Here is a 26,917-nt window from a genome sequence, read left to right as displayed (position 1 = left end):
TTTGTATCTTAAATCTTTTATCTTCAAGTATGTACTACTATAACTATACCTACTACCTAATATGTATAAATGTTAAAAATATCATAACATTCAAAACTCAAAATCGAGGCGGATTTTTAAATCCACCTTGTTCAAAATGATCTAGTACGTTATCATATATTATCAACAATCATTATTGTTATCATTATCAGTACGCGGCATATATTAATGAATTATAGGTGGCTTAGAGCCTAGAGGCGACAGCCGAATATTCTAGTGACATTTCAAATTAAAATTATCTTTAAGACTTATAAGTTATAACTATTTTCAATTGCTCATAGATCACAGTATTACTAATATATTACATTATATTTCAACCTTACTGCATTACTAACTTTTACAATTTCCATGTTCATTATTCAAATTAATTATAATTTATTACCTATGTATTTAAAAATGTATTTTCATGTTATTTGTAATTTATATTTAACTTTATACATAAGTTGAGTTCATAGTTGAGTATGGGAGAAAGAAAATTCACCAAAGGCTTAGGGCGGCCAGGTATGGCAGCTCAACTTCGAGAAACTGTGTCTCAAGTTGTCCGCGATAGTTCAAATAACGTAAGTCTTAATTAGTAAATTAACTTCATTATTGTAAAATACTTTTTTAAATTACTTATTTTTGATATTTAATTCTGAATTTAATAATGCAAATTTTGTTTGGGAACTAACTTGTAATCAATTATTACAGATTATAACTAGATTGTTATAGCTACTTAATGATTTTATGCGTATTGCTTTTATTTCAATAATTGGAGCGTACTATTGACAAGGCTTTTTAAATGTTTAGTAATAGGTATTATAGGTAACTAGCCTCTGAACTAGATCATAATATCATAAATACACTCTAAACAAAAGTTTCTTTACCCGGGGCTATAACTGTCCTAATTTCATATATTAGGTAGGTATTAATAATTCCTATTTTTTTTCTATTTCTCTAATATCATTATCTTCTCTGCTGAAATTTTATAGTTCAATAATGATTAATTAAACATAAAACTAAAATATAAAATTCTAATTTTGAATTTTAAAGTTAATTTGGGTCATTTCTAAATTTTAGGTCAAATAATTCAGAGCCTTAAAGTTTACCTCAATTTTGAAAATAAAATACCTACCTAACATTACCTAATTGTTTGTAAAAAGTGTTCTTAATTAAACAAATTTTTATATATTATTATCGATAAAAATAAAATAAATATAATTCATATTGTTAGGTACCTATTCTATATATTATTTTTTTTGAAAAAGTATAGTACCTATGTTTTCATTAGGTATTCTGTTTATAAATAATGTATAAATATTATTATTTTATTTTGTGATAGCAAAAATGTTTTCAAGTAGATCCATTAGACTTCGAAGACTATATTGCTAAGAACCATACAGTTTTTCAGAATGATCCTCAAAGAGAATTATTACTTTATCCTTCTGATGATGTTTCAGTAAGTTCATAACAAAATCAGTTATTACAAATCTCATTGTTGTAAAAAAAATGTAATATTTTTTTAACATATGTAACTTCTTTTTACATAGCAAGTAGTTTTACCTAGAAGATACCGTACTATGGACCCCAGTATTCCTTCAAATGCAGACACTACAGATTGTTCACTATTAACAAAAAGATGTATAGAAAGTTACTTAGCTAACTGGCATGTTATACATTATAAGTACAGTGCATATTCAGGATCGTATATTCAATTTCCATCAGAGTAATTATGTTTATATCATTATTCCATATTAATTTATACTGTATATAATACTTGAGTATATTCAGTACTTACTCAATTTTTTTAGAGTATTTAAAAATGATGATTTCAAAGAAGAAATTTATGAGATTGATACAGACCTAGATGGATTAGATAAAGTAATACAATTGTTATGATTAAGTGCTATTATATTATAATACTGTATAACAATAAAATTGAGCTTTACTATACAGGATTGGAAAACAATAAAAAATGATAGTGCTTTATTCAAACAAGGATATTTATATAAAGGCCCTGATGGTGGCGGAGGTGCCTCAGAACGAATGTTTGCTAATTTAGCAGGTTCAAAATCTTTTAAACGACGTTTCTGCATATTAAAGTAAATTTATATTCATCATATCTTGGATTTTATTTAGTAATAATGTTTAAATTTTTAACTGAAAATAATTTTTTAATTGATATCAATTTAATTTTATTAATTTTAAATCAAACATAATATATTTATAGACAACAAGTTGATGGTACCTATATATTAGAAGTTTATAAGGATGATAAAAAAGGAGATACTAAGGCAACAATTGTTATGGATTTATGCGACAAAGTAATTCGGGTAAATACTTTTAATTATTAAATACTTAACACATTAGGTTTTTCTTGTATTTGATATTGTCTTTATGGTACTATTTCTTTACATTTTTAGAACAGTAAAAAAGGTCGATTTTGCTTCGAATTACGGATGGTTGATACTGACAAAAGCTATTGCTTAGCTTCAGATACAGAGCCTGAACTTATGGATTGGATGACCAAATTACAATTAGCATTACAGCATAGTAACGACAAACGGGATGACAAAATACCAGAAAATAATAGTAAGAAAAATGTAATTTAATCATTAAAAAGCATGTAATGAGTAGAATTGTAACTGGACTATATAACCATTAAACAAAATACAGAGAACATCATCATAGTCATAATATATTTTTTTTAATGTTTTAATTTTAAGGGGGGTTCAGCGTATCATGTTTTAAAGAGAAATATTTAGGTAAATCACGTACAACATGAACATTTGGGCTAGGTCTATGTGTGAGTAGTAAATGAACATTAGTATGTGTTTCTCATAGATAATATATCATCTATTTATTATCTATAGTGTTTCCGAGAATCGTTGTAATGTTGTACTGGGCAATCACTACCGGATGAAACTCTTGGACGCGAACGCACATCTTAATACTTCGCAAAAAATGAAATATATTCTTGTTTGCATAACTATAAAAACTACTAAAAGCAGTAGTAAATTGAATATACTTTCTTGTTTGATTGTTTGATAAGTTTGATTGTAATTTCAATAAAATGGATGAATTCTAGACTATGCTCTTTAGGATTCACTTTTTTGATTTAAAATCAGATTGTCCTAAAATAAATACAAAAGTAATGTAAATATGTCATGGGATTTTTGAAAAAAATTTTTTATTTTAAGGACCATTAAAATGAAAAATTGAAAATCGACTTTCTGAATAGCTTAGATATTTTATCAACAAATTCATACATGTATAAAAAAATTAAAATCGGACATTTTGAAGTATGTGTAATTTACTACCGCTTATTAGTCTAAAAAGTATGAAAAATACGTGTACTGCGATTCCCTCATTATAACTATTTTGATTGGTAGTAGGTTATAATTCTTAAAATTGTCTGTTACAGTATTTCTGTAGAAATGTTATTAAAAAATTGCATGGTTTATTAATTTCAATTTTTCTAAAAAAAATAATGGTATATGAGTTGTAAATAAGGAATATGAAAATGTAGTTTAATTTTAAATCAAACATTTATAACTTTGGTGTTACAATAAATGTATCAGATACTTATAAACATTAAAATAATACATTTTTTTTATATCAAAAGCAGTTTTTTAATACTTCCATGCTATATAGAAGTTGAATTACTTTTTTTATGTAAATACAGTAAACTCTCGATTATCCGCGGAATATGGTAGCACGGTAACCATGGTAAGCAAATTCCCACGTTGTGAGCAAAAACTTGACAACAAATTCGGATATCAAAACTTCTAGCTGGGATGAGGCATTGTCATCAGCAATGCAGCTTTCTGAGGTTTTAATGCTTGAGACCCTTTCAAGTTATTCAACTCATAGGAGGACAGCTTAAGAAACATTGCTCAAATAAACACATATATGATATATTCATAATTTTTATGGTTCCACGGAACACCACAGATTGATAGTTTTTTGTATTACCTAACCTTAAAGACTAGATGATTTTTATGAGGTTTAGACTTTTTAAGCATGGATGTCAGAATTTTAATTCTAACCCAGTCCGTGTTTGAAATCCAACCAGTTGGCCGAGTAAATTAATAGAGCTAACTGAGTGTGCGTTGTACTAGTGGCATAGCCAGGGGGTTTTTTTGTAAACAAATTAATTAATTTTATAATAACCCCCCCCCCCCCTTCACCTACATAATATTGGATATGCCACTTAGTATCATGTTTCCAAATAGTACACCAATCATTTTGGTCTGCTTTTGATCCTTTTGAGTTGAAAAATTGTTGAAAAATTCATCAATTATATTTATTATGAACTAATTATTTTATAATTTTATAATTCAATTTTTAATAACTTTCTTAATATTAAGTAGGTATGTACTTATATATTTTTGTATCTGTATTAAATATATTATACTGGTGTATTATTTAGAAGAAATCACTCCTATTGACAAGAACATGCCAATTATACCACCTAATGATAGTTTTGGTACATTAAAAGGCTTAGAACATAGCGTAAATCCTCAATTGATGAGATACGCAAGAGAAACTGATTCATTAAATGCACATGCACGTCAAGAAAATAGAAGAAGACTTTTTGCAGTTTATCCATTTTTACAACAAGTAAATTATTCTTAGTTATACAACTGTTAATATTGGATATTTGAAATTTCAATATTATTTTCAACAAATTTCCACTTTTATAATATTCATTACAAAAATAAAAATAAATAAAATTACTTTCATTTTACAGCCTAGTAGTTATATTAGACAAGATGTTCTAAATCAACCAGCTGATAGTATATCTGAACCGTACAAAGAAAGGTTTGGTCAGAGAGTTCTAATTGAATGCCAAGCATTGAACTTTAGATTACAAATAAACAACGAAGAAAACAATGATTCCATAAATCAAGTAATATTTGTTTTATGTTTATAATTTATCATGTAAAATTTAGACGCATCAAGTTGTTAAATTCTGATTTATTTTAAAGCAATAATTTTATTCTAAAAAAAACGTTTTAAATACCTAGTAAAAATCTAAAAATGTATCATTTAGCAAAATTTAATAGACTATAGTTTATTATTACATAAATTGAACATTGGCTGAAATCACAAGTGATGATTTTTTGAATTTGATTGTAGTTTTTTTTAACATAAAACAATAAAATATTTTACTTCAAAAAATTAAAGGGTCTATTATAAATTCAATTTCTAGATAGCCAAACTTAATTAAGCTTATCAAACAAATGATTTAGACCCCTATTAAAAAAAATTAATCCATGATAAATTGTCAAACATTCATAATATAAAAAGTATTATTTGACACACATTATACTGTACAATAATTGTTTAAGTAACAAAAAATGTAAATAGTTTTATTTCTATAGCACTATTTATCATAATAATATATTCATTTAAAGTTGGTACCTATGTTAATATTTAAATGATGATATACAATTATATTCCGTATTAATCATTATTAAGGTTTTATTTATGTTATTTAAAAGATTTTTTTTTAATTCTTTAGTTTTTTCTTTATATAGGTTGAACCATATTTTACAACCATGGCATTGTTTGATATACGTTCTGGTAAAAAAATATCTGAAGATTTCCATTTTGATATTAACCATGATAGTATGACAAATCTAGTTAATCATGATAATCAAATTGACGGTCATAAGTTTATTGAGATATCAAAAAATTGTAAAGTGACAAAGAATTGGCTATTCAAGCAAAAACAAGTAATAATTTTGTGTAACTAAATACATATTAATTATCAGATGTAAAAGCACGGATAATCCTTTATAATGATAAAAAATCTAAACCTATCATATAGTTATGCTTTTTCAAATTTTACTTAAATTGCTATTTTGGGATTAACTGATTAATAAAAAATAATTCTCCTATAGGTAACTATAATATATTTTGGTATCACAAATAATTAAATTTAAATTGTTTTTGAATTGCAGTCTTCTACTAGAATAAATAATGGAAAAATATTATAAAAATTAATGAATTATCATTTGTTGATTTCACACTGTTATAAAATATATATTAAAAGTGTTTTTATTATATTTTAAGGCAATAATGTGTATATCAAAACCACATTCAGATATATACTTAGTGTTAAGAATAGACAAAGTACTTCAGGGTGGCATAGTACGTGTTTCTGAACCATATATTAAAGCAACTACAAATAATAAAGATAATGGTCTGAAAGTATTTAAAGCTGTTAAAAATATTTGTCATAGGTAAACCAAAAATATAAAAAAACATGGCGAATCTATCTATATAGTTAGAATAAAAAATAAATTATTATGTGGTTTTTTTTAGGTTAGGTAATTACCGAATGCCATTTGCTTGGTCTGCTCGACCTTTGTTTCGATTATATAGCTGTGAACTAGATACGTCTTCCGATTTTATGACATTGTATAGGCAGGAGCTTTCCAAGCTAGGAGATGATGATATGGTGAAAATATTAATGGAATATCGCAAGTGAGTTGTGTTGATTATAATTATGTTTTAGTTTTTAGATAATATTATGAAAAAAATTTATTTTAAGACCTGAAAAAATGAACAAATGCGTTATAATTCCTGGTCACGTTCAGATGAAAATTCAACAATTAACTAGTACTATTCCAGAAAGTAAGAATCAACAATTAATTGTATTTTTTTTAAATGAGTTATCATGGCATCCTTTTAAGTTTAAGGTAGGTAAGAAGGGTGGTGGCAGACATTGAGGGTCTCTTTGGATTTTGCTATGATTATTATATTATTGTTAAACAAATCTGGATAAAAATATGTTGATATTGTAATATCTAATGTGTATTAATTTAAATAATATTATATAATTTAACTATTAAATTAAATTCATCATCACAATGTTGACTTAATAAATAATATAAATCAACTCCCGCAATTTTTTTAAGTATGTTCTTTTTTTATTATGTCTTTGTTGTTTATTTAGACATACTGACTACATGTTGGACTGCTGTCAAACCATTTCCTATTCCACCTACTCGAAATCATCCAATCATTGAGATTGCTGAATTATATCCAGACGCACAACCTCAGACAGCTTATATTAATCACATGTATGTATATCCACTGTCTCTGGCATTTGATACGCAAAAACATATTCCTCGAGCCCGAAACATTACGTGTATGGTCCAACTATTTGATAGCGATAATATAGACTCTAAGCCTATTAAGGTAATTTCATATTTAAGCTATTTCTCTTAATGTTTATCTGAAAAACATTTTTGAACGTTTCTTCAAAATATTATAGTGTATCTATGGGACACATGGTCAATTATTGAGTTCTATGTGTACTAATGTCTTATACCATAGTACAAACCCAATTTGGTATGATGAAATAAAAATAAGACTTCCTGTGCACATAACTCCAAAACACCATCTACTGTTTACTTTTAAGCATATTTCTGTAGATGGTTCACGTAAAAAGCAATCAAATATTTCAGTTGAAACAATAGTGGGATACTCATGGCTACCGCTCATCTTCAAATCCAAGTAATAATAATCATATTTATTTTTTCATATTTGTATGTTACAACATTGCATTATATTATGTCAATTATATTTTATTTATTTAGAATCAACATGGATGCAAAATTTTTACCTGTATCTGTAGGTTTACCAGCAGGGTATTTATCAGTACAGCCATTTGGTCTTGGAAAAGGAGTAAGTTATTTATTTTCTCTAATATAGTTGATTGTTATTTGTAGATAATAAAACTTGAATAATGAGTTTCTTACAATAAATCAATCATCCTGTTGTATACCTATACCCATATTATGTAATTATGAAAATATTAGATGATTCAAATAAATATGATAATAAAATAAGTAATAACATTAATTTAACAAATACATTTGAATGAATACCTACTATTGTACTTCAGATTTATTAATTTATACTTTTTCCTATTTTTATTGTAAAATGGTACATTTGTCCTTAAATCTTATTAAATTATATTACATTGAAATGTAATAAGTCAAATAATAATATTTTTGGAAAGTTTACTGAAATTGATTAATCTGTTTGGACTTTGGATTCATAAATAAATAATAATGGGGTTTTAACTATATACAACTACCTTTGTATAAAAATAACCATTGAAATTGTTGGGAAACTATATTAAAATATATTTTTAGTTAATACTTGAGTATTAAAATAATGTGAAAACATTTTAACTGTTTTTGTCTTATTTATTAAATAACCATAACTAAACATAATATACATTATTAAAATATTATAAATTATGTATTTTAATTTTTTGTTATAAATTAATTTAGTATTGTGGGCCAGAAGTATGTTGGATAGATGGACAAAAGCCTTTATTTTCATTCAAGTGCCATTTGTTATCCAGTATATACTCATCAGATAATCATATGCAAAACCTTTTTGCACATGCAGAACGTTTGGAACATAGTAAAATAACTACCATTATACCCCCTGAAACAGAAACATGTAAAATATTAAAAGTAATATAAACTTATTATTAAAAAAATATATACATAAATAAACAATTTTTATTTTGTATTTCCTAGGCATCACACGCAATTGATTTAATTTCTGTTATCAACTTCTTACCAACGTTATTCAATCAGTTATTTAATTTGCTAGCATTCACTTCTTGTACCAATATTGCAAGCAATATAATTAGGTTATTGGTCCATATAGTAGATTCAATTCAAGAATCTGGCCGAAGTGACACATTAAACATATACATTAAGGTATTTAGTATTGTTTATATTATTTTGATTAATTATTATTAGACAATGAATGGACAATTTACAGAAATAATAAAAATAATAAATTATTATATATATTATATATATATATATATATATATGTATCTCTAGGTTATAACAATTTTATACAACCAAATTTTTAAATTCTATAATTGATAATATTAACTTCAGTTTGAGTTTTTTTATTATCTTTCATCTGTTAAAATAATAATAAAAACGTTTCAACAGTACAATTATTACATAAATGTAGGCTCACTAGGCTTTATTCTTGTTAGTGCATCCATAGATCTTTAATCTATATAGTTGATAAAAAGTAAGATTAGGTTAGGTGTAAATCCTTCTCAATAAAGAGAATGTAAGAGACTTAAATACTGTATTTCGTTTAACTTTGTAATGGAATAAACTATTTTTAAGATGTTTTAAATGGTATAATCATTTGTGTAAATCTACTATACATATTTTATTTTAATTGGAAATTTTAAGTCTTTGAAATAATAAAAATGCAAAAATTAAACAAAATTTTAGATTGTTTAGGGTATAGTCTACTCTTGATAAATTTTTTTAGAATCAAACAGTTGTTTTAGAGAAACAAAAATGTAATAAAGTCCTTGAAAAAATAATAGCATAATAATTTCTTATTTATTTGACTGTCAGGATTACTTATTAGCCTAATAGTCTACAAGATTATTATTTAATACTGACTATTTATGATTTAAAATGTTTATATGTTTATTTTCAGTATGTTTTTACTACTCCAGCAACAAACACACCTAATAACACTGTGCACGATCAACTCCTTGCTCATTTACCAAATTTACTCAACCCGGATAATACAGATTTTTTATTGATCAATAAATTTCTAGTCAACTCAAACTTCTTCTTTCAAATTGTAATAAAGAGTATGGGGCAATATCTATTAACATCAAACAGAATTAAGGTGAATTATTATTATATTAAAAAGAGTGTTTTTACAAATCCCTATCCGCTTATAGTAAGTTAGTATTTTCTAAGACGAATAACAAAACTACAAAACACTTAAATTTAAATTATTGAACAGTATTCATACACACTTTATAATTAAAAATAACCGTGTCATGAAAGTCACTATATTATTTGGCGTAGTGCTATTTTAGTGGTGACTGTGGTTAGATTAGGTTTGAGTATTAATTATTCTATTATTATAATAATAACATTATAATGAATATTATATAACTTATTTATTCATATATTATATTCAATAATTAAATGTAATGCACTATAACAACAGTTTCAATTGAATAGCTTCTAAAGTTCTAACCCTTACCTATATTTTTTTCTTCAAATTTGAATATCAATAACTTATTAGCAAGACAAATTTTTTTAGTTCTTTGTTAATTTTACAAATACTCCATAAGCCCAGACTTAGTCCCCTTCTCAGACTTAAGCTACTTTTCTTCCGCATAAATGCCAAACACTATTTGCACTAATGGAGTGATAAGATGACGTGCTGTGTAAATATTGCAAATGTGAATTGATGAATAAAAGTAGTTTTTTTTGAAAATTTTGCGAAATAAACTGATAAAATTTGAAAATTCTAATAGTTTAAAAGTTGTATACAAAAACAAATTTAGCATTATAAATAAAGTAAATATTTTCTTAACTGTTGTAATTTAAAAAAAAACATATACTTGGATGTGCAATCTCTGTGCAGCTGAATATTTTTTAAAAATGCATAAATATTTTTCACAGATGCGTCGTAATGAAAGGTTTTCTTCAGAATACCAGTCTCGTGTTCATCATATGTTAATAGACGTACTATTGCCTTATGTCACTCTTAAACACAAAGAAATGCCATCACAAGTCGCCAAGTTGAATATGGCTGCAGCTCATTTCTTAAAGAAATGTTTGACATTTATGGACCGGGGATTTGTATTTCGACTGATAAATGTATATATTAGCAGCTTGTCGACTTGTGATTCAACTTTTGTTAGAAGTGCGAAGTTGTTATTCATGAAGATAGTTATATCACATGAACACTATGTCTCGTTCAATTTACCTGTCCAGAACGGACAAACGCCCCAAGGATGGTCACCACATTCTCAATATTACATGTCAGACGAATATTGTCGCCATCATTTCCTTACTGCTATATTGTTGCGTGAAGTTTCAAATTCGTTTTGCTCGCCATACGAATATCGTCACTCGGCTATCGCGTGTTTTCGCGATTTACTCGCCAAACATGAACTTGACGATCGATATCAATCAAAGGTATGTAATAATTTAGTAAATTTCATATTTTTTTTTTTATAATTTTGAAGTTATTAGTACTTAGTAGATATACAATAGATTTCAGAATGACACATGTCATATATACTGAATATTTTAAATTATAATAAAATTTTTCAGTCCAAGGAGTTCATCTCCTTTGATTCTGAATCTTTAAGTGTCCCATGTATATATCATTGTATATCATGTATTTTATTATTTGTTTTACAGGGACAAATGGCCCGAATTGCATCATTATACTTACCTTGGCTTGGAGTTGTTATAGAAAACATTGGACGTTTAGATTATAGAAAACGAACAATTAATCAAGTTATGAAGCGTCCTATAAACTTATCTTCGCCAAGGTAATTTATCAAAGAATTTGATTAAAATAATATTTATATGTTTGTATATACAACTATAGAACGAACTGTTATAACCTCTAAACTCTTGAATTTTAGACCCAATAACCTTACTAACGACATTGGTCCAAGAATGTCTTTGAACTTGAGAGATTCTACATATTTTGCAGCAATTGCTAGCCACCGTAAGTTTTTCTTTGTATAATTTTAAACATACTAAGAATATAAAAAAAAGTATAGGTAACCGCTCTACTGTACAGTAGGTGTTAAGTGTACCTTTTCATTGAGTAAATCACTGTAATGTATACATTTCATTTGTATTTAATGATAAATAAATAAATCATTGCATGTCTTGAAAGCAAACCATTTTTAAGGAGTAAAAAAATAAAAATAAATAAAGGGTTCAAAGGGGTTTAATATTCATTGTGAGTGTTGTGTGACTGTGTGTGAGTTCCCCAAATAATGTTATGTAATTAAAGATTCTCCCAGTACCAAAAAGTCTATGGAGTCCGACCTCTCCACGTGGCTGCATAAATATCTATCTAAACATCTAATATATTCTGTAACGAAGCTCCCACTAAACTGTGGGAGCTGGACCCCTTCTTAAAAAATTCCTAAATACGCCACAGCTTTGTCCGTTATATATTATATTCTATGTAATAATTAATATATTATTATCTTATTTTAGTAACGCCGTCCAAAAAGTTAATTAGCCTGGATCATCAGCAGCAAGAGAAACTGATTAAAACTGATTCTAGTTTAAGTATAAATTCGTGTGCTTCAAATTTGTCTTCTCCAGATCGAACAAATTCTTTGTCAATGTTTTCACAAGAAACTGCCGTTAGAAGAAATTCTTACGTATCCGAATCCGACGTTTCAAATAGAAATCGTCACTCTAGATCTATTAGTGGCACACAGACATTTCATATTACTACGGATACCTCAGTAAACATAGTAAGCAAATTAGAACCAGCCGAAGTCAAAGATGTCCTTGTGTGTTTTTTATTTGTTTTGAAATATTCATCTCAAGATCAATTAATATCGTGGTGGCGTTACTGTACGGAACCAGATATTGTGGCATTTTTTAAAATAATTGAGTAAGTAAAATTTATCATTTTTAAGATTTTATTTAATCTATACATCTACATGGTGTATTGTTTATCATATAAGGTATCTTTTAAGTGTTTTGAAATTAAAATTTTGCATTAATTCTTTACTTTATATGGCCTATTGTTCTATCTGAAATTGAATTAGTTATCTATACTCCATGATGTGATTTTGAAAATTAGTTTCTATATTCTCCATTCACATTAAGGTGAAGTCCCTTATTGTTTTCCCTCTCTGACCCATGCGCCTGGGTACGCCATGGGTACATGGTAAATTTTACGTTCACAATAATGAATCGTATTCATTTCTAAAATTAGAGTGAAATTACCTCTTATAAAATTTAATGGTAAGATTATTCTTATTCTTATTATTAGGGCAGGGATGGCCAACCCGCAGCCCGCAAGATTTATCATACATTTGCAAACAATTTTATTTTTGTGCCAATAGATATAGAATATTCTTGAATTCCCGCACAACGAGTTGAGAACCAATATCCCACTAAATAAATTAAATTATTGTATTATCTATATTTGTAAATTAGAAATTCATTCTATTTTAATTAATTAATATTTAATACACCAAAACTTTTTTTTGTTTTGTTCAAATCTAAAATATGTAATTTAGTATGTGGCCCATGAGCTTATAATGTATTTCAAAGTGGCTCACAAGATAATTTGGGTCGGCCACCCCTGATCTAGGTCATTTCATAGGTGTTTTATTATATTTTAATTTTAAAGCGAGTTACGAGTATTTTAAAATGTACAAACAATTTACAATTGTAAAATACTCATAACTCGTTTCTAAAATTAAAATACAATAAAAAGCATATGAGATGCCCTGGATAATAATCTTACCTTTAAATTTTTTAAGAGGTTCCCGTTACTATATTTAAATTTTCAATAATTAATTAAGTTTCAACATGAAAGTCCCAAAAAGCGGAAGAAAAAATTCACCTAGTACCAAAAGCTCGATTTTAATTTCGAAAGCATATTTGAATTCCTTATTATCTTTTCTAGGTTATATAGTAAATATATTTTCGATTTGTTGTATTTTTCAATTGGGTAAATTGGTTTTGTACCAAATGAATCCGCGTTTTGGGTCTAAACTCTAAATACCCAAAAAAGAACCCGCTTTCGACTGCCTTAAGAAAAATATCAGCAGCCTCTTAACATGAATAGTTTAACTTGTTTTAAAAATCACATTATTCATCCTACAACAATAAAAAAATACCAATCAAAATAACCCAATAATAATAAACTGTATATATCAGTTAAATATTTATATTTGTTAACTTATAAGTAAGCAACAAACATATTTATGTATATAATAGTTTATTTTTTAATGTGTAGGTTAAGTTTACAAGAATTTCGGTACATGGGACGCCGACACATAGTGGAAGAGACATTAGCTGCAAATAACCGTGATAATGTTCAGCCAACTTCTACTACTACAACAAAGAAATCCATGACATTACCTGCCCGAATGCAACCACCATCCGAATTTAATGCAGAAACAACGGCTAATTTAAATTGTCAGACACAAATATCTCAATTAAACACCTCCCATATTAAGTAGCAATGGTACAGGCAGCATTGGCCGAGTAGAAAATTCAAAAAAAAGGTTATATCTTAGTACTAAATATTTAGTATAATTTTTAGCGTATTCAGAGTAAACTTTTTAGTTCGGTATTTGTTAAAAAGTATACGGCGTACGCTAATAATATTTGAAAACACTTTAAATCACCTAATACTAATATTTATTGGAATATATAAATATGTAATTAATACAATAATTATTAGGTACCTTGGTGTTTTTATTAATAATTTATTATATTTATTGTTTATATAAATTACGAAAATATTATTTTGTGAACATAATATATATTTATTTAATATACTTGTATGTATATTTATTTTAGATACCTCAACTAGTGATGACAACATGACATTTCGAGTACAGTCTGAAGCTAATCTTACAGCAGAAGTGGGTTTAGTTGTCCTCGATGCACTTTCATCTTATTGTGTACATTTTAAGGATACTTTAATGGCGTACAACGGTGAAAAATGACATAATGGAGAGTGTTTTTTCCACTCTTGTGGCGTTTTTATGCATTCCACAAATCTACATTAGTCTGTGGACATGTGTTCGCTACATTAAGATCGTTTATTAATAACTTTTCTTGTGTATTATTTAAAGGTATTAAAATTTGGTACCTTATCTAAATAAATTTAAAACATTATAGTTTGTATATGTAACCATTCTTTGTTAAGGTACTGCTCATTTAGTCGGCAAACTTTGCTCCCAATTATTAAACGGATTGTAATAGTCGGTCTTCCAAGGTACGACAAGAATCCTGTGCTGCTCTTTATCTGTTAATGCGAAGCAATTTTGAACTTTCTTCATCAAATATTACCAGAGTTCATTTGCAAACTGTCATTGCCGTGTCACAGTTGTTAGGTGACTTGACGTCTGCAGGTCTCAATAACTCACGTTTTCAAGAAAGTCTCTCGTTAATCAATAGTTACGCCAATAGTGATAAAGTAATGAAAAATACTGGTACGTACAAATTAATAATTTTAATAAAAAAGTTTTTAAATTTTTATTCATTGAAAAATATACCACACTCATTATTAAAATATTTTAAACATCTATAATATTAACATAGTTTATTATTTGTTATTAGCAGAAAGTTTACTTTCTATCAATTACATTCTAGCCTAGCTTAACCAACGTAATAATTAATTTTTATAAGCTTAAAGTAATATTTCAATTGTTAGTTCAATACTATTGAAATTAACTGAAATATTGTTTTATTTTCAAATGAGTTCAAAAACAGATTTATTAGCTACCAATAATTACTTGGGTTATTTCACTCATCACAATTTATTAGTTATTCAAAAAGGATGTCAGCTCAATATTTGTTTTCTCTCAGAATCAATGTGTTCATGAAAATCATGTTTATGATTTTTGAATTATCTAAGAATTATCAAAATCACCTATCACAAAAATTATAGAGAATATTTAATTGTTTTAAGTTGGTATTTAGACCAGTGCCGTACCCAGGATTTGTTTTTTTTTTGGGGGGGGGGGGGAGGTTGATAATGTGTCTAATGCATTTTTTGGTAATTCATTTTCTTCATTAGATCATTTTAGTTTTAGACCATGTCATACCCTCAAAAATAGTAGTCCATGTAATTTTTGTAATAGGTGATTTTATAAGATTACTCGAAAACTTTTAACACAACAATTATCATATTATCAATATAACAATTACTTACTCAAAGTTTCGCGTGGTCCAGAGGGAAAAATAAACAGTACACTGACATCCACTAAAGATTTATTTTAAATACAAAAATTAATTTTATATAATATATTTAATTTAAGTTTTTACGTTGAGCTATTGATAATAATTTTAAGTTGTAATAACTCGTGTTATCCATGTCAAGTAATTCTCCTTACTAATTCTGAGTCCTGGCTATATAACTAAAAACATAACAAAAATGATTTATAAAAACTTTTTAATAAAAGTCTATTCATGTTATTTCACGTTTTTACTTGGAATTGGCCATTATAATTACCTAAATGAGTTTGGGTCTTAGGGTTTCCTATGCAAGTGAAGGATTTAACAAGACGCGTGAGGACCGTGCTTATGGCGACTGCTCGTATGAAAGACTTGAACCACGACCCCGAAATGCTGGCTGATCTCCAACATAGTTTGGCGAACTCATATGCGTCAACGCCTGAATTGCGTTTAACTTGGTTACAAACTATGGCTCGAAATCATGATGACAACGGCGATTTTTCAGAGGTTTGGGCACAATATTATTTATTAAGAGGACGTCGTACCCGCATGTGTTGTCTCCGTCTTACACACGTACGACATACCAAATTTTCGTTCGCCAGTTTCAATAGTGTGCTGTTAGTTTTGATATTAGAGTGGTTTTTTACGATATATTAATTTTTAATTGAGTTATGACTTTATGAGTATGTAAAACATTAATATTTGAAAATGCTCATAATTCACTTATCAATTAAAATATTGTAAAAAACCAACGAGAGAACACAAAATATAATGTTCTTACTAAAAGTTTGATAATAGGTCCATTCACTCTAATATCAAACCTAACAACAGTACGACACACTATTAAAATTGGTGAACGAAAATATGCTGTGTCGAACGTGTGTAAGACGGTGACAATGACAACATACGGGGAACGAGGTACTGGATTTATAGCATTTGTACACAGGGCTTGCATTTGAAAAAAAAATTTCCGTTTTATGTTATTTAGAATTAAAACGTTACATAATTTTTGAGTTTGTCGTTATTCAGAATTAAAACCTTATCCAAGTTTTGTGTTTATCGTAATAGTGTTATTAATACCGATTACATTTATTAATAATAATTAATAACTAATGCCAGTAGGTAATAGCCCGGATACGGAATATAATATAATAATTTCTAATGTCCGTATATGCTTAAAATAAATATTTCTACGAAACCAATATAACTTATAAATAAATGGATTTTAAATTATTTCTTTATCGTTCAATGAAATTCTATATTTATACGTTTTGCAATAGTTTTCGTTTAATGATATTCTATAAATTACGTTTTGCGTTATGTTTCGTTTAATGATGTATAATATATTTTGTTAATCGTTATTTTTTGTTTTGTAGTATTGAATTATTTTTAAATATCACTTTCCGTTACAATTACGTTTACAAATTTCAATCATTTTTTGTCAAATATAACGTTATATTCATAACGTTATTAGTTATTACTTATTATAACGTTTGCAAGCCCTGTTTGCATATCCGTATTCCGTACTCTGGATGTACCAATACAGCAGGGTGATTTCAATTCGTTTCAGAATACGGAGAATGATTAATATATGAAATTGTATTTTGCATATCCAACGATTATCGTTCAATTTAGTGATTTATCTTAATGTATATCACCATATCAGTATCTAATTTTCATAATAATAATATTTAATGTCCGTATTTACTTAAAATAAATATTTCTACGAAACCAATATAACTTATAAATAAATGGATTTTAAATTATTTCTTTATCGTTCAATGAAATTCTATATTTATACGTTTTGCAATAGTTTTCGTTTAATGATATTCTATAAATTACGTTTTGCGTTATGTTTCGTTTAATGATGTATAATATATTTTGTTAATCGTTATTTTTTGTTTTGTAGTATTGAATTATTTTTAAATATCACTTTCCGTTACAATTACGTTTACAAATTTCAATCATTTTTTGTCAAATATAACGTTATATTCATAACGTTATTAGTTATTACTTATTATAACGTTTGCAAGCCCTGTTTGCATATCCGTATTCCGTACTCTGGATGTACCAATACAGCAGGGTGATTTCAATTCGTTTCAGAATACGGAGAATGATTAATATATGAAATTGTATTTTGCATATCCAACGATTATCGTTCAATTTAGTGATTTATCTTAATGTATATCACCATATCAGTATCTAATTTTCATAATAATAATATTTAATGTCCGTATTTACTTAAAATAAATATTTCTACGAAACCAATATAACTTTTAAATAAATGGATTTTAAATTATTTCTTTATCGTTCAATGAAATTCTATATTTATACGTTTTGCAATAGTTTTCGTTTAATGATATTCTATAAATTACGTTTTGCGTTATGTTTCGTTTAATGATGTTTAATATATTTTGTTAATCGTTATTTTTTGTTTTGTAGTATTGAATTATTTTTAAATATCACTTTCCGTTACAATTTTTCATTTTTTGTCAAATATAACGTTATATTCATAACGTTATTAGTTATTACTTATTACTTATTATAACGTTTGCAAGCCCTGTTTGCATATCCGTACTCTGGATGTACCAATACAGCAGGGCGATTTCAATTCGTTTCAGAATACGGAGAATTATTAATATATGAAAATTGTATTTTGCATATCCAACGATTATCGTTCAATTTAGTAATTTATTTTAATGTATATCACCATATCAGTATGAAATTTAAAGTATTTATTCATTATTTCAAACGGTAGATTAGAAGGAAAAAATAATAGGTACTTAACGTGGCTTTTCTCAATAAATACCTATTAGTATCTTTTTCATACATTCTTCTCAAACATTTTTAAAAGTATGTTATAAAAGTATTTTATTCCTATAAAAAAATACTTATTATTTACAATAATAAAAGGTTTTCGTTTTTTTTGGACATTTTTACAATATTATACACGTTATAACATTTTAAATCAACAATTTAAATTATATTATACTTAGAATTATTAAATTATATATGTTGGAAAATTTCCCGGAAAAAAGTATCATTGGTTTTAATATTTAAAACAAAAATTAAAAAATATTTTAAAAATAATTTGAAAACTTTTGAAGTATTTAAAATACTTTATTTGGAATATTATTTTTATGAAGTATTTTATCCAAGTCTGTAATTAGCTGGTTATTAGGTTTTTAGTGCTTTATAAATTATAAAAAGCCCCGAACCCCGTTAATAAGATAATAAAAAGCAGCATGCGAGACTGTAGAAACGTACCACGAATTAAGATATACCTTAGGTATATCTAAGTTATATATTAATTCGTGGAACGTACCTAAATTTACACCATACGTTCCATACACATAATTATATACTATGTCAGTATGCATGTCACTGCATATAATCGAACTTTTGAACTATGGATTATTACCTATATGCCTACCTAACTAACAAGTTATTATTTTCAGGCCGCCTGTTGTAGGCTCCACATTGCAGCGCTCGTGGCGCAGTACCGGAAACTGAAGGGAACGCAGGGATGGGGTGCCGAAGCGTTCGGGAAAATCTCGTCGAATATTGCCAGGGACGAGACGGGCCTGCAGCTGGACTCCGGCGGCGGTAGCGTGGCGGCTAACGACACGCTGTATGGGGAGCAGGCCCTTCTGGATCGGCTGGAGGCGTGCGCAGTCAGCCTGCGTCGGGCCGAGCTGTACGAGTGTTTCGGCGAGCTGTACAAAGCTGGTCATACCTGTATACGAGCACCGCAAGGACTACCACGCGTTGGCAGACTGTTACCGGACCGTCGGCATTGCGTACGATACGGCCGTGTCCGCCCGCCAGTCTGGCCGCCGGATGCTCGGGCGTTACTATAGGGTCACGCTGTTCGGACAAGTATGTTCCATGTTGTGTATTCCATGTTACCTGCAGTGGTGTACCTACTGGCGTTATCTAACATTTTTAAAGGGGAAAGGGCCCATACGAATATAAGTTTATTATATTCATGTAATTTATACCTATAGGCTATAATACATAAATAATAAAAATCAAGGTATACATGCAGTTTAGTTCCCACGGGTTTTATTACCCCCAAAATGTGTGCTTTGAAGCACTGAATACAAAAGTCTAATTCAAAAATTCTCACAAATTATTATTTTGGAAGTTATATCTTTCCAAAATTTACAATTTTAAGTATTTAGGTACGCATGCACTTTGCTTTCCTACGTTTTCGTATTGGATTGTCGCCTTTTATTAATTATGTTATTTTATCTATAATATTATCTAAAGAAGTTTTGATGAAAAATGTAGATTAATATATCTGTGACCAATGTGGTGACCTACATGAGATGGTTTTGCATAACAAGTCGAGGGATATTTTAAACCGATACACGCGTAGTCACTGCCGAGGGATATTATGATATCGAGCCTGTAATATTGTGTAAATTTTAGTTTTAATTTACGAGTTTTTAAACAGCAAATACGATAATTAAAACCTATTTGCATATTTCCACCCATCATAAAAAACATACAATTTTTAAAAAAATCAAAAAGTTTTTTCGATGTTTTTATCAAGGATATTACGTATTTTGAAAAATTTACTGTTTTATGGTTTTTTTTTGTATAACTTTATAAATAAAAAAATACGAGATTTTTTGAATTAGACTTGTATTCAGTTCTTTAAAACACACATTTTGGGGAAAAAATCGAGTGGGAACTAAACTGCATTTGTTCCGAAAACTTTTTTATTTTATTGCTTACAATGTTTTTTTTGATTAGGCATATTTCGGCGATCAACACGGCGTTGAATTCGTGTACAAAGAACCAAAGCTAACACCTTTATCGGACGTATCTGAACGATTACTGTGTCAATATGGTGACAAATTTGGTCGAGACAACGTACGCATAATTATGGATTCAAGTACCGTAAGTATTTTTCAAAAAATATTCCAATATAGGTTGTTTATTTAATTAATTTGATTTTGGTGTTTTTGTAATATTATTTTATAATATTGACCGTATAGATTTCCATTTCTGAATTGGACGTGAAATTCGCTTACATACAAATTACTCACGTCGTGCCATACCACGGAGAGAAATACATGGAGATCGATAACGATTCCGTTTCCGAGTTTGAACGCAATCACGACATTGATAGTTTTGTTTTTGAAACACCGTTTACACTTGGCGGCGGCCAATCTCAAAGTGGTCCGCGGGAGCAATGGAAACGGCAGACAATTATAAAAAGTAAAATTTCAGTGTATATTACTAAGTGTCAGTGGCGTGGCGAACTATTAAGGAGCAAAGATTTTATTCTACCCACCCACCCAATATTTTATAAGACATATAAAAAAAATTATATTTATTATTTACTTAACATATTATATAATATACAATAACAAAACATTTCTTAAAACGCTTGAAGTTAATAACACATATTAATTAATAGCTTCTAGATTATTTTCTTATATAAGTTATTTTGTAAAATTCTGAGCGGAGCAAAGCAGTATCCGATTTTCTACTTCAGCATTTTTTTGCTGATAAGAAAGTGAGTGAGTACATGAAAAGTAGAGTGAATATCCAATGTTGTAAAACATATGAACTTCAAACGCTCATAAAAACTTAATTTGATTTACTTGTAGACATTTTTTTTTGATGAAAGTAGACAAACTTATGAGGAATCTTGTATTACATTTTAAAAACTTAGACTTGAAAAGAAAATTTTTTAAGAATTTTTAACTCAAAATAGTTTGCACATTTTTGTAATTTTTACGTCTTTTGTCAAAATTCAAACTTGAAATGCTTATAAAAAAAAATTGTGACTATGGATATTAAATATTTTACAAATCTCATTGTAACAATCTATTAAAAGTCTTGTATAGTATTACATTTTCAAGTTTTTTTACCCTATAAATACAATTTTATAGAAAAATGACATTCATAGAAAAAAAAACCTAAAAAAATTGGAAACTGAAAATGTCCGTAAACAGTTCAAAACAAATCAATATTTTTTGAAAATTTTATGGTGCATAGACAATGCTAATATAAAACAACTAGTGAAAATTGTAAGTATCTACGATCATTTGTTTTAGAGTTATCCCAAAAACAAAAATCGATTTTGCGTACAAATTCCCTGTTACCTTAAATGTTCTTTTCTTTTTCCGTGCTCTTTCGAAAAGATATTGTTGAAGAAAATATAAGAATTTTTACTGTCCCATAAGGTAATGACAGATACAAAAATAAAATTAAAAAATTAGCTCCACTCAGAATCTAAACTGAGAATTTTTACGCAAAGCTAATTTTTAACAAAATCGATTTATAATGAAATAATAACCGTAGATTCATAAATTGTCTTACCAAATATTGACAAAATATTTTGATTCTTTTTGAAATATTGATAGCAATATAACCATTTTTTTTTTAAATTGTCGGTAAAAATATTTTTGGTAGGGCAATAACTTGAAAATGTAATAGGTACAGTTTCGCATAAGTTGTTAATAATGAAATTAAAAAAAAGTTGAGTGTAAGTCCACAATCATTTTTTACGACTGTCTGAAGTTAGAGTTTTGACGAAATTCATCAGTCTCGAAAATTTGCAAATTACTTTTCAGTTAGAAATTAATAAAACATTTTCAAATGTAAGTGATGAAAAAAAATGACGAAAAATTGTAAATTATTTTGTAGCTAAAAATCTATGAAATGATAATTTTTTTAGTTAAAGATTTAAAAATTAAAACATAGTTTTTTATAAGTAGTTTATATTGAAATCCAAATCTCTAAAAATATATTCATACAGTTTTTTTTATAAACATTTTAGTTTAAATTTGAATAAATTTAGATATGTACCTTAACAAAAAATACCGTTTTTAGTTATTTTTTTGTAATTTAAAAATATTATTCGTAGGTACATACAACTTTTAAAGTATAACAAATTAAATGTTCTCGACAAAGTAAATTTAACATACTGTCAATATAAATTACTTTAATAGCAATATTATAAAATATACTTATAGTCATACTTATAGGCAGACCATATTCATTCAGTTTTGGTTTTCGTGTACAATTATTTTATATCATTGAATTAAAATTTAACACATCCATTAAAATGACCCATTTTACATCTAATAAACAGCAGAGTGGTACCCACTATTGCCACCCTTTTTTTTACATTAGTACTTCATTAATTCTATAGTAAATTATGTACATATGTATGCTAAAAATTAATACCCATTGCCCAATACCCACCCAAAATTTGGAGGAGTGATTGCTCCTCTAAACCCTTTACCACGCCACTGCTAAGTGTATAAAACTAAAATTAGAATAACCCTAACAAAGTAAAACTTATCATTAACAATTATTATTCTCTAGCCGAGTATAAATTTCCATATGTCAAAAAACGTTTACGAGTATGTGCTAGACGTGAAATAGAACAATGTCCTATTCAAGTAGCCATAGATGAAATGTGCCAGCGAGTTCGAGAATTGAGACAAACTGTATCTGCTCAGCCAACGGATGTAAAAAAATTGCAGCTACGTTTACAAGTAAAAATGTTCTACTTATAATATTGTATTCCAACGTCCAAGCGTATATTATAGTTATAAAAAAAATATTAACTTCCTAACAAACATTAAGTAGGTACCTACTAACTTCTTCGAGGGTTTTTGTTTATGTGTAATCAATATATTCATTATGCATAAACAAAAGTATATGTGACACCTATTTGCAAGTAATTAATATTTTTACCTATGATATATTGAACATATTCTTATAAAATATATTTTATTAATTCTGATTGCTTCATCATTTATCTACCAGCTTTTTATTAAGAGAAAATATTTTGCTTATAAGTATTTTTATTACATTTTATATTAATAAATAATAATATTGCGTGGCTTGGGCGGTGCGTTAGCTGCTACCATTCGCGGACTGCAACTGAGAGTATAAGTAACGCTTGCTGCTACTAGCTCCCGGATGGGTGACCACCCAGGTTCGTTGTAGTTAAATCCTTACCACACATACACATGTTTGCTTACCTGTCATAACTGTAGCAAAACCTTACTGTACCAACCTTACCACCTATTGTTCATAATCCCCTTCAACAGCTAATGGCCATAGTCGCCGGGCTTAAGTTCGATAAAAAAAAAAAATAATAATAATATTGCACTATTCCTTCAGTTGTATTTGAGGTTTTTTTATAAAACCTATCTTGTATGCAGTTGCATAAATATTTTTCTATAAAAAAAAAAATCATCACTGTACACCATTTTTATTGGTTTGTCACTTTACAGGGAAGTGTTTGTGTTCAAGTCAATGCTGGTCCTTTGGCATATGCCAGAGCATTTTTGGAACCACAAGCTGTGCTTGAATTACAGGCCGACAAAGTTCAAGACCTCAAAGATACGTTTAGGTGAGTTTATACAATAATACGATATGCGTATATTATAATATGATATATGTTAAAAACAACTATTTTGTATAACGACAATGTATAAAAGTTACGAGAATAAATGCATAGATTAATCTGATCCAAGGGCAGACGGAGTTCACGTGGATATACGATGCGCCAAACCATATTTTATTTAAGCAAGTTGTTTTCTTCACGCGAATTGAATGTATTGCTGTAAAAGACGTAGTCGAAATAGTGATTATTGACATTTGTATTGATATAATTTATTAACAAAAAATAATTTTTATTTAATTATCAGACTAGATAGAAGACCCTAGCTGTGAGTATTTAGGTCAAGTTATGTAGGTAAATGATGATGAAATTGCCTGCAGCTAGTGGTCAGTGCATATACTGCACAAACATTTACCTACTTCAAACAATGATCGAAAGTTAACGATTTTTTAAAATAACAGTAAACTCAACACAAATTTCCTCTAATGATAAATAGTATAATAAGTTACCTATATTGAGTAATAATAGTTATCGTACCTTATATAATATTACTTCCAACTTATTAACCGGCAACAGCCATTCACTTTGATTCGCATTCGTTTACAGTTTTTATATTTTACTAAACATCAAACACGAAAATTTCCCCGTTTTGTTTGAAAAAAATAGGTTAATATAGTATATTTTAATCGTTATTGTTTTTTTTTTTGTTTTTAAAAAACCAGAGAATTTATCAGTGCATGTTTCGATGCGTTGAAGTTGAATAGAATGTTAGTATCTACCGATCAAATTGAATATCAAGATGTGATGCAAGAAAACTTTTTGAAAATGTGTCGGGAACTTTCAGAGTGTATTGAAAGCGATTCGCTGTGGCGAGACGTGTTGCAATCATGTACGTCTCCCGGTAATGATAGTCGAACACTATTTACTGCAATTAGCGGTGCGAGTCAAGATTCATCAAACGCATAACACCTGTAATATACCTCTAGTTTGAATGAAGTATAATTTACGTAAGGTTTCATGTTTATTCTTTTTTATTTTCAAATTGTTACTAACCTAAATTATATTATTTAATGTTATTAATTATTATTATTATTATTATTATTATTATTATTATTATTATTATTAATTATTATTATAATTATTACACAAATATTACTAGGTATTTATAATTATGACTACGGCCATTGTATAACAGTCGCCTCTCCAACTTTTGCCATTTGGGGCTTTGTTATTATTTTAATAAGGTATTTTTAAAGAAAGTATAGTATAATATAGCTGATAATCTATCTTACCTATAATTTATAAGGTGTAAAATATTTAGTTTAAAGTATTAAAGTTAGGTCAGGTTTATTAAGTTTAAATATTTTGTTCAATCATATTGAGACATTGAGTCAATCAAAATTATGGACAAATATCTTTCTACACATTATAAGCTTACAGTTTTTATTATACCTACCTTTTGCAATTTTCCAGAATAAGATAAATTAAAACTAATTTTTATACTGTATTACGGATTTATTATAGGTAGATTATTTATCATTTGTATGCTCTTTTAGATAACGTAAATAATTATTGCTATATAATAATTTTGATGAGAAAATATTGTAATTTATAACTTATTGAGAAGCCAAGAAGGAATATAATATATTTGTTGAAAAATAAATAAAACATAAACTGTGTCACATATTTTGTCATAAACTCATAACTCTTAAGTTATAATATACCTGTCTATACCCTGTCCAAAATGAGAAGCCACCAGGCGGCCATGGGCAAAACCAGTTTTGCTATGTAAATCTAATGGCTTCTTATTTTGAACCAGGTATAGATATATTATATTCTATAAATTACAACTTGGTACTGAATTAAGTACTTGTATTGTATAGTTGTATACTAACCCACTATCAAAAGTTTGGCAGCATTAAAAAACCTACCAAATTAAAATCTATTATCTAAAAATGTAGTAAAGGTAAATATATGTTGATATGAAATAACTAAATGTTGCTTTAACTATTTTCAATAGTTTATAGTTTATATCAATCAATTACATTTATTTTAGGTAAATAATATAACTACAAATATGTATAATATAGCTGATATCTGATTCACTTACATTATTTATAGCAGGAGTGGCAAACCTTTTCAGGTTGTGCCATAACTTTGTAATCAGTTTTGATAAAAATGGGCAAAGTGCATAGATATTAAAGAATATCTAAAGCAATGTGGTACATCTCTGCTGTACATTAAGTGATTTGTAGGCCACTGTAATAGATGTGTTAAATTTGAATTCAATGATATTATATCATTGTATATGTAAAACAATTCTGAGCGAAGGTCTGTCAGCCTCTATGACTAAGCTTATTTCTTGATATATTTATATTGCTAACTATTTAATTTCTTACAAATTTTAAAATAAAATGTAAATAAAAAACTGTGTTTATACATATTATAGATTTCTTGGTTATAGTATGAAACTGTTCTCAGGTTTTATATTCATTGAATTACACGACAGAAAATGTTAATAAATTTATTAAATACAACAAACATCATAAAATAATATAACATAATAAATAAACATAATCAGTACTGTGGCACATATGCCGTAACAAAAGAACACTGCAAACTCCCACCGTTATGGTCGCCAGAGACTAGACTAACTATAGACCTTATACTAATAGACTAGCCTTTTATACACGTAGAGCGGTCATCGTTAGAGGGATAATAATTATTATTG

At 27.8% G+C, this 26,917-nt stretch overlaps 1 protein-coding gene across 1 annotated transcript; it reads left to right on the top strand.

The window, feature by feature from the left end:
• The first annotated feature begins 174 nt into the window (after positions 1 to 174).
• Positions 175 to 26,098, top strand: LOC132934279 (dedicator of cytokinesis protein 9). The gene is given in 38 exon segments (XM_061000567.1): positions 175 to 599; positions 1,361 to 1,477; positions 1,569 to 1,744; positions 1,830 to 1,899; positions 1,975 to 2,120; positions 2,249 to 2,351; positions 2,442 to 2,610; positions 4,451 to 4,641; positions 4,772 to 4,930; positions 5,562 to 5,759; positions 6,100 to 6,269; positions 6,352 to 6,513; positions 6,581 to 6,663; positions 6,986 to 7,230; positions 7,307 to 7,548; positions 7,632 to 7,719; positions 8,334 to 8,522; positions 8,589 to 8,774; positions 9,532 to 9,729; positions 10,521 to 11,039; positions 11,268 to 11,401; positions 11,498 to 11,583; positions 12,087 to 12,495; positions 13,855 to 14,059; positions 14,061 to 14,136; positions 14,424 to 14,566; positions 14,568 to 14,624; positions 14,626 to 14,701; positions 14,776 to 14,822; positions 14,824 to 15,061; positions 16,105 to 16,313; positions 19,265 to 19,528; positions 19,530 to 19,685; positions 20,568 to 20,714; positions 20,813 to 21,035; positions 23,157 to 23,329; positions 24,077 to 24,195; positions 24,909 to 26,098. Coding segments are annotated over 38 exon segments (6,516 nt in total). The 5' UTR covers positions 175 to 500; the 3' UTR covers positions 25,153 to 26,098.
• The last annotated feature ends 819 nt before the right edge of the window (positions 26,099 to 26,917 follow it).

Source organism: Metopolophium dirhodum, chromosome 1, assembly GCF_019925205.1.
Source record: "Metopolophium dirhodum isolate CAU chromosome 1, ASM1992520v1, whole genome shotgun sequence".
NCBI lineage: Eukaryota > Metazoa > Arthropoda > Insecta > Hemiptera > Aphididae > Metopolophium > Metopolophium dirhodum.
This window is presented reverse-complemented; position numbering and strand designations above follow the sequence as displayed.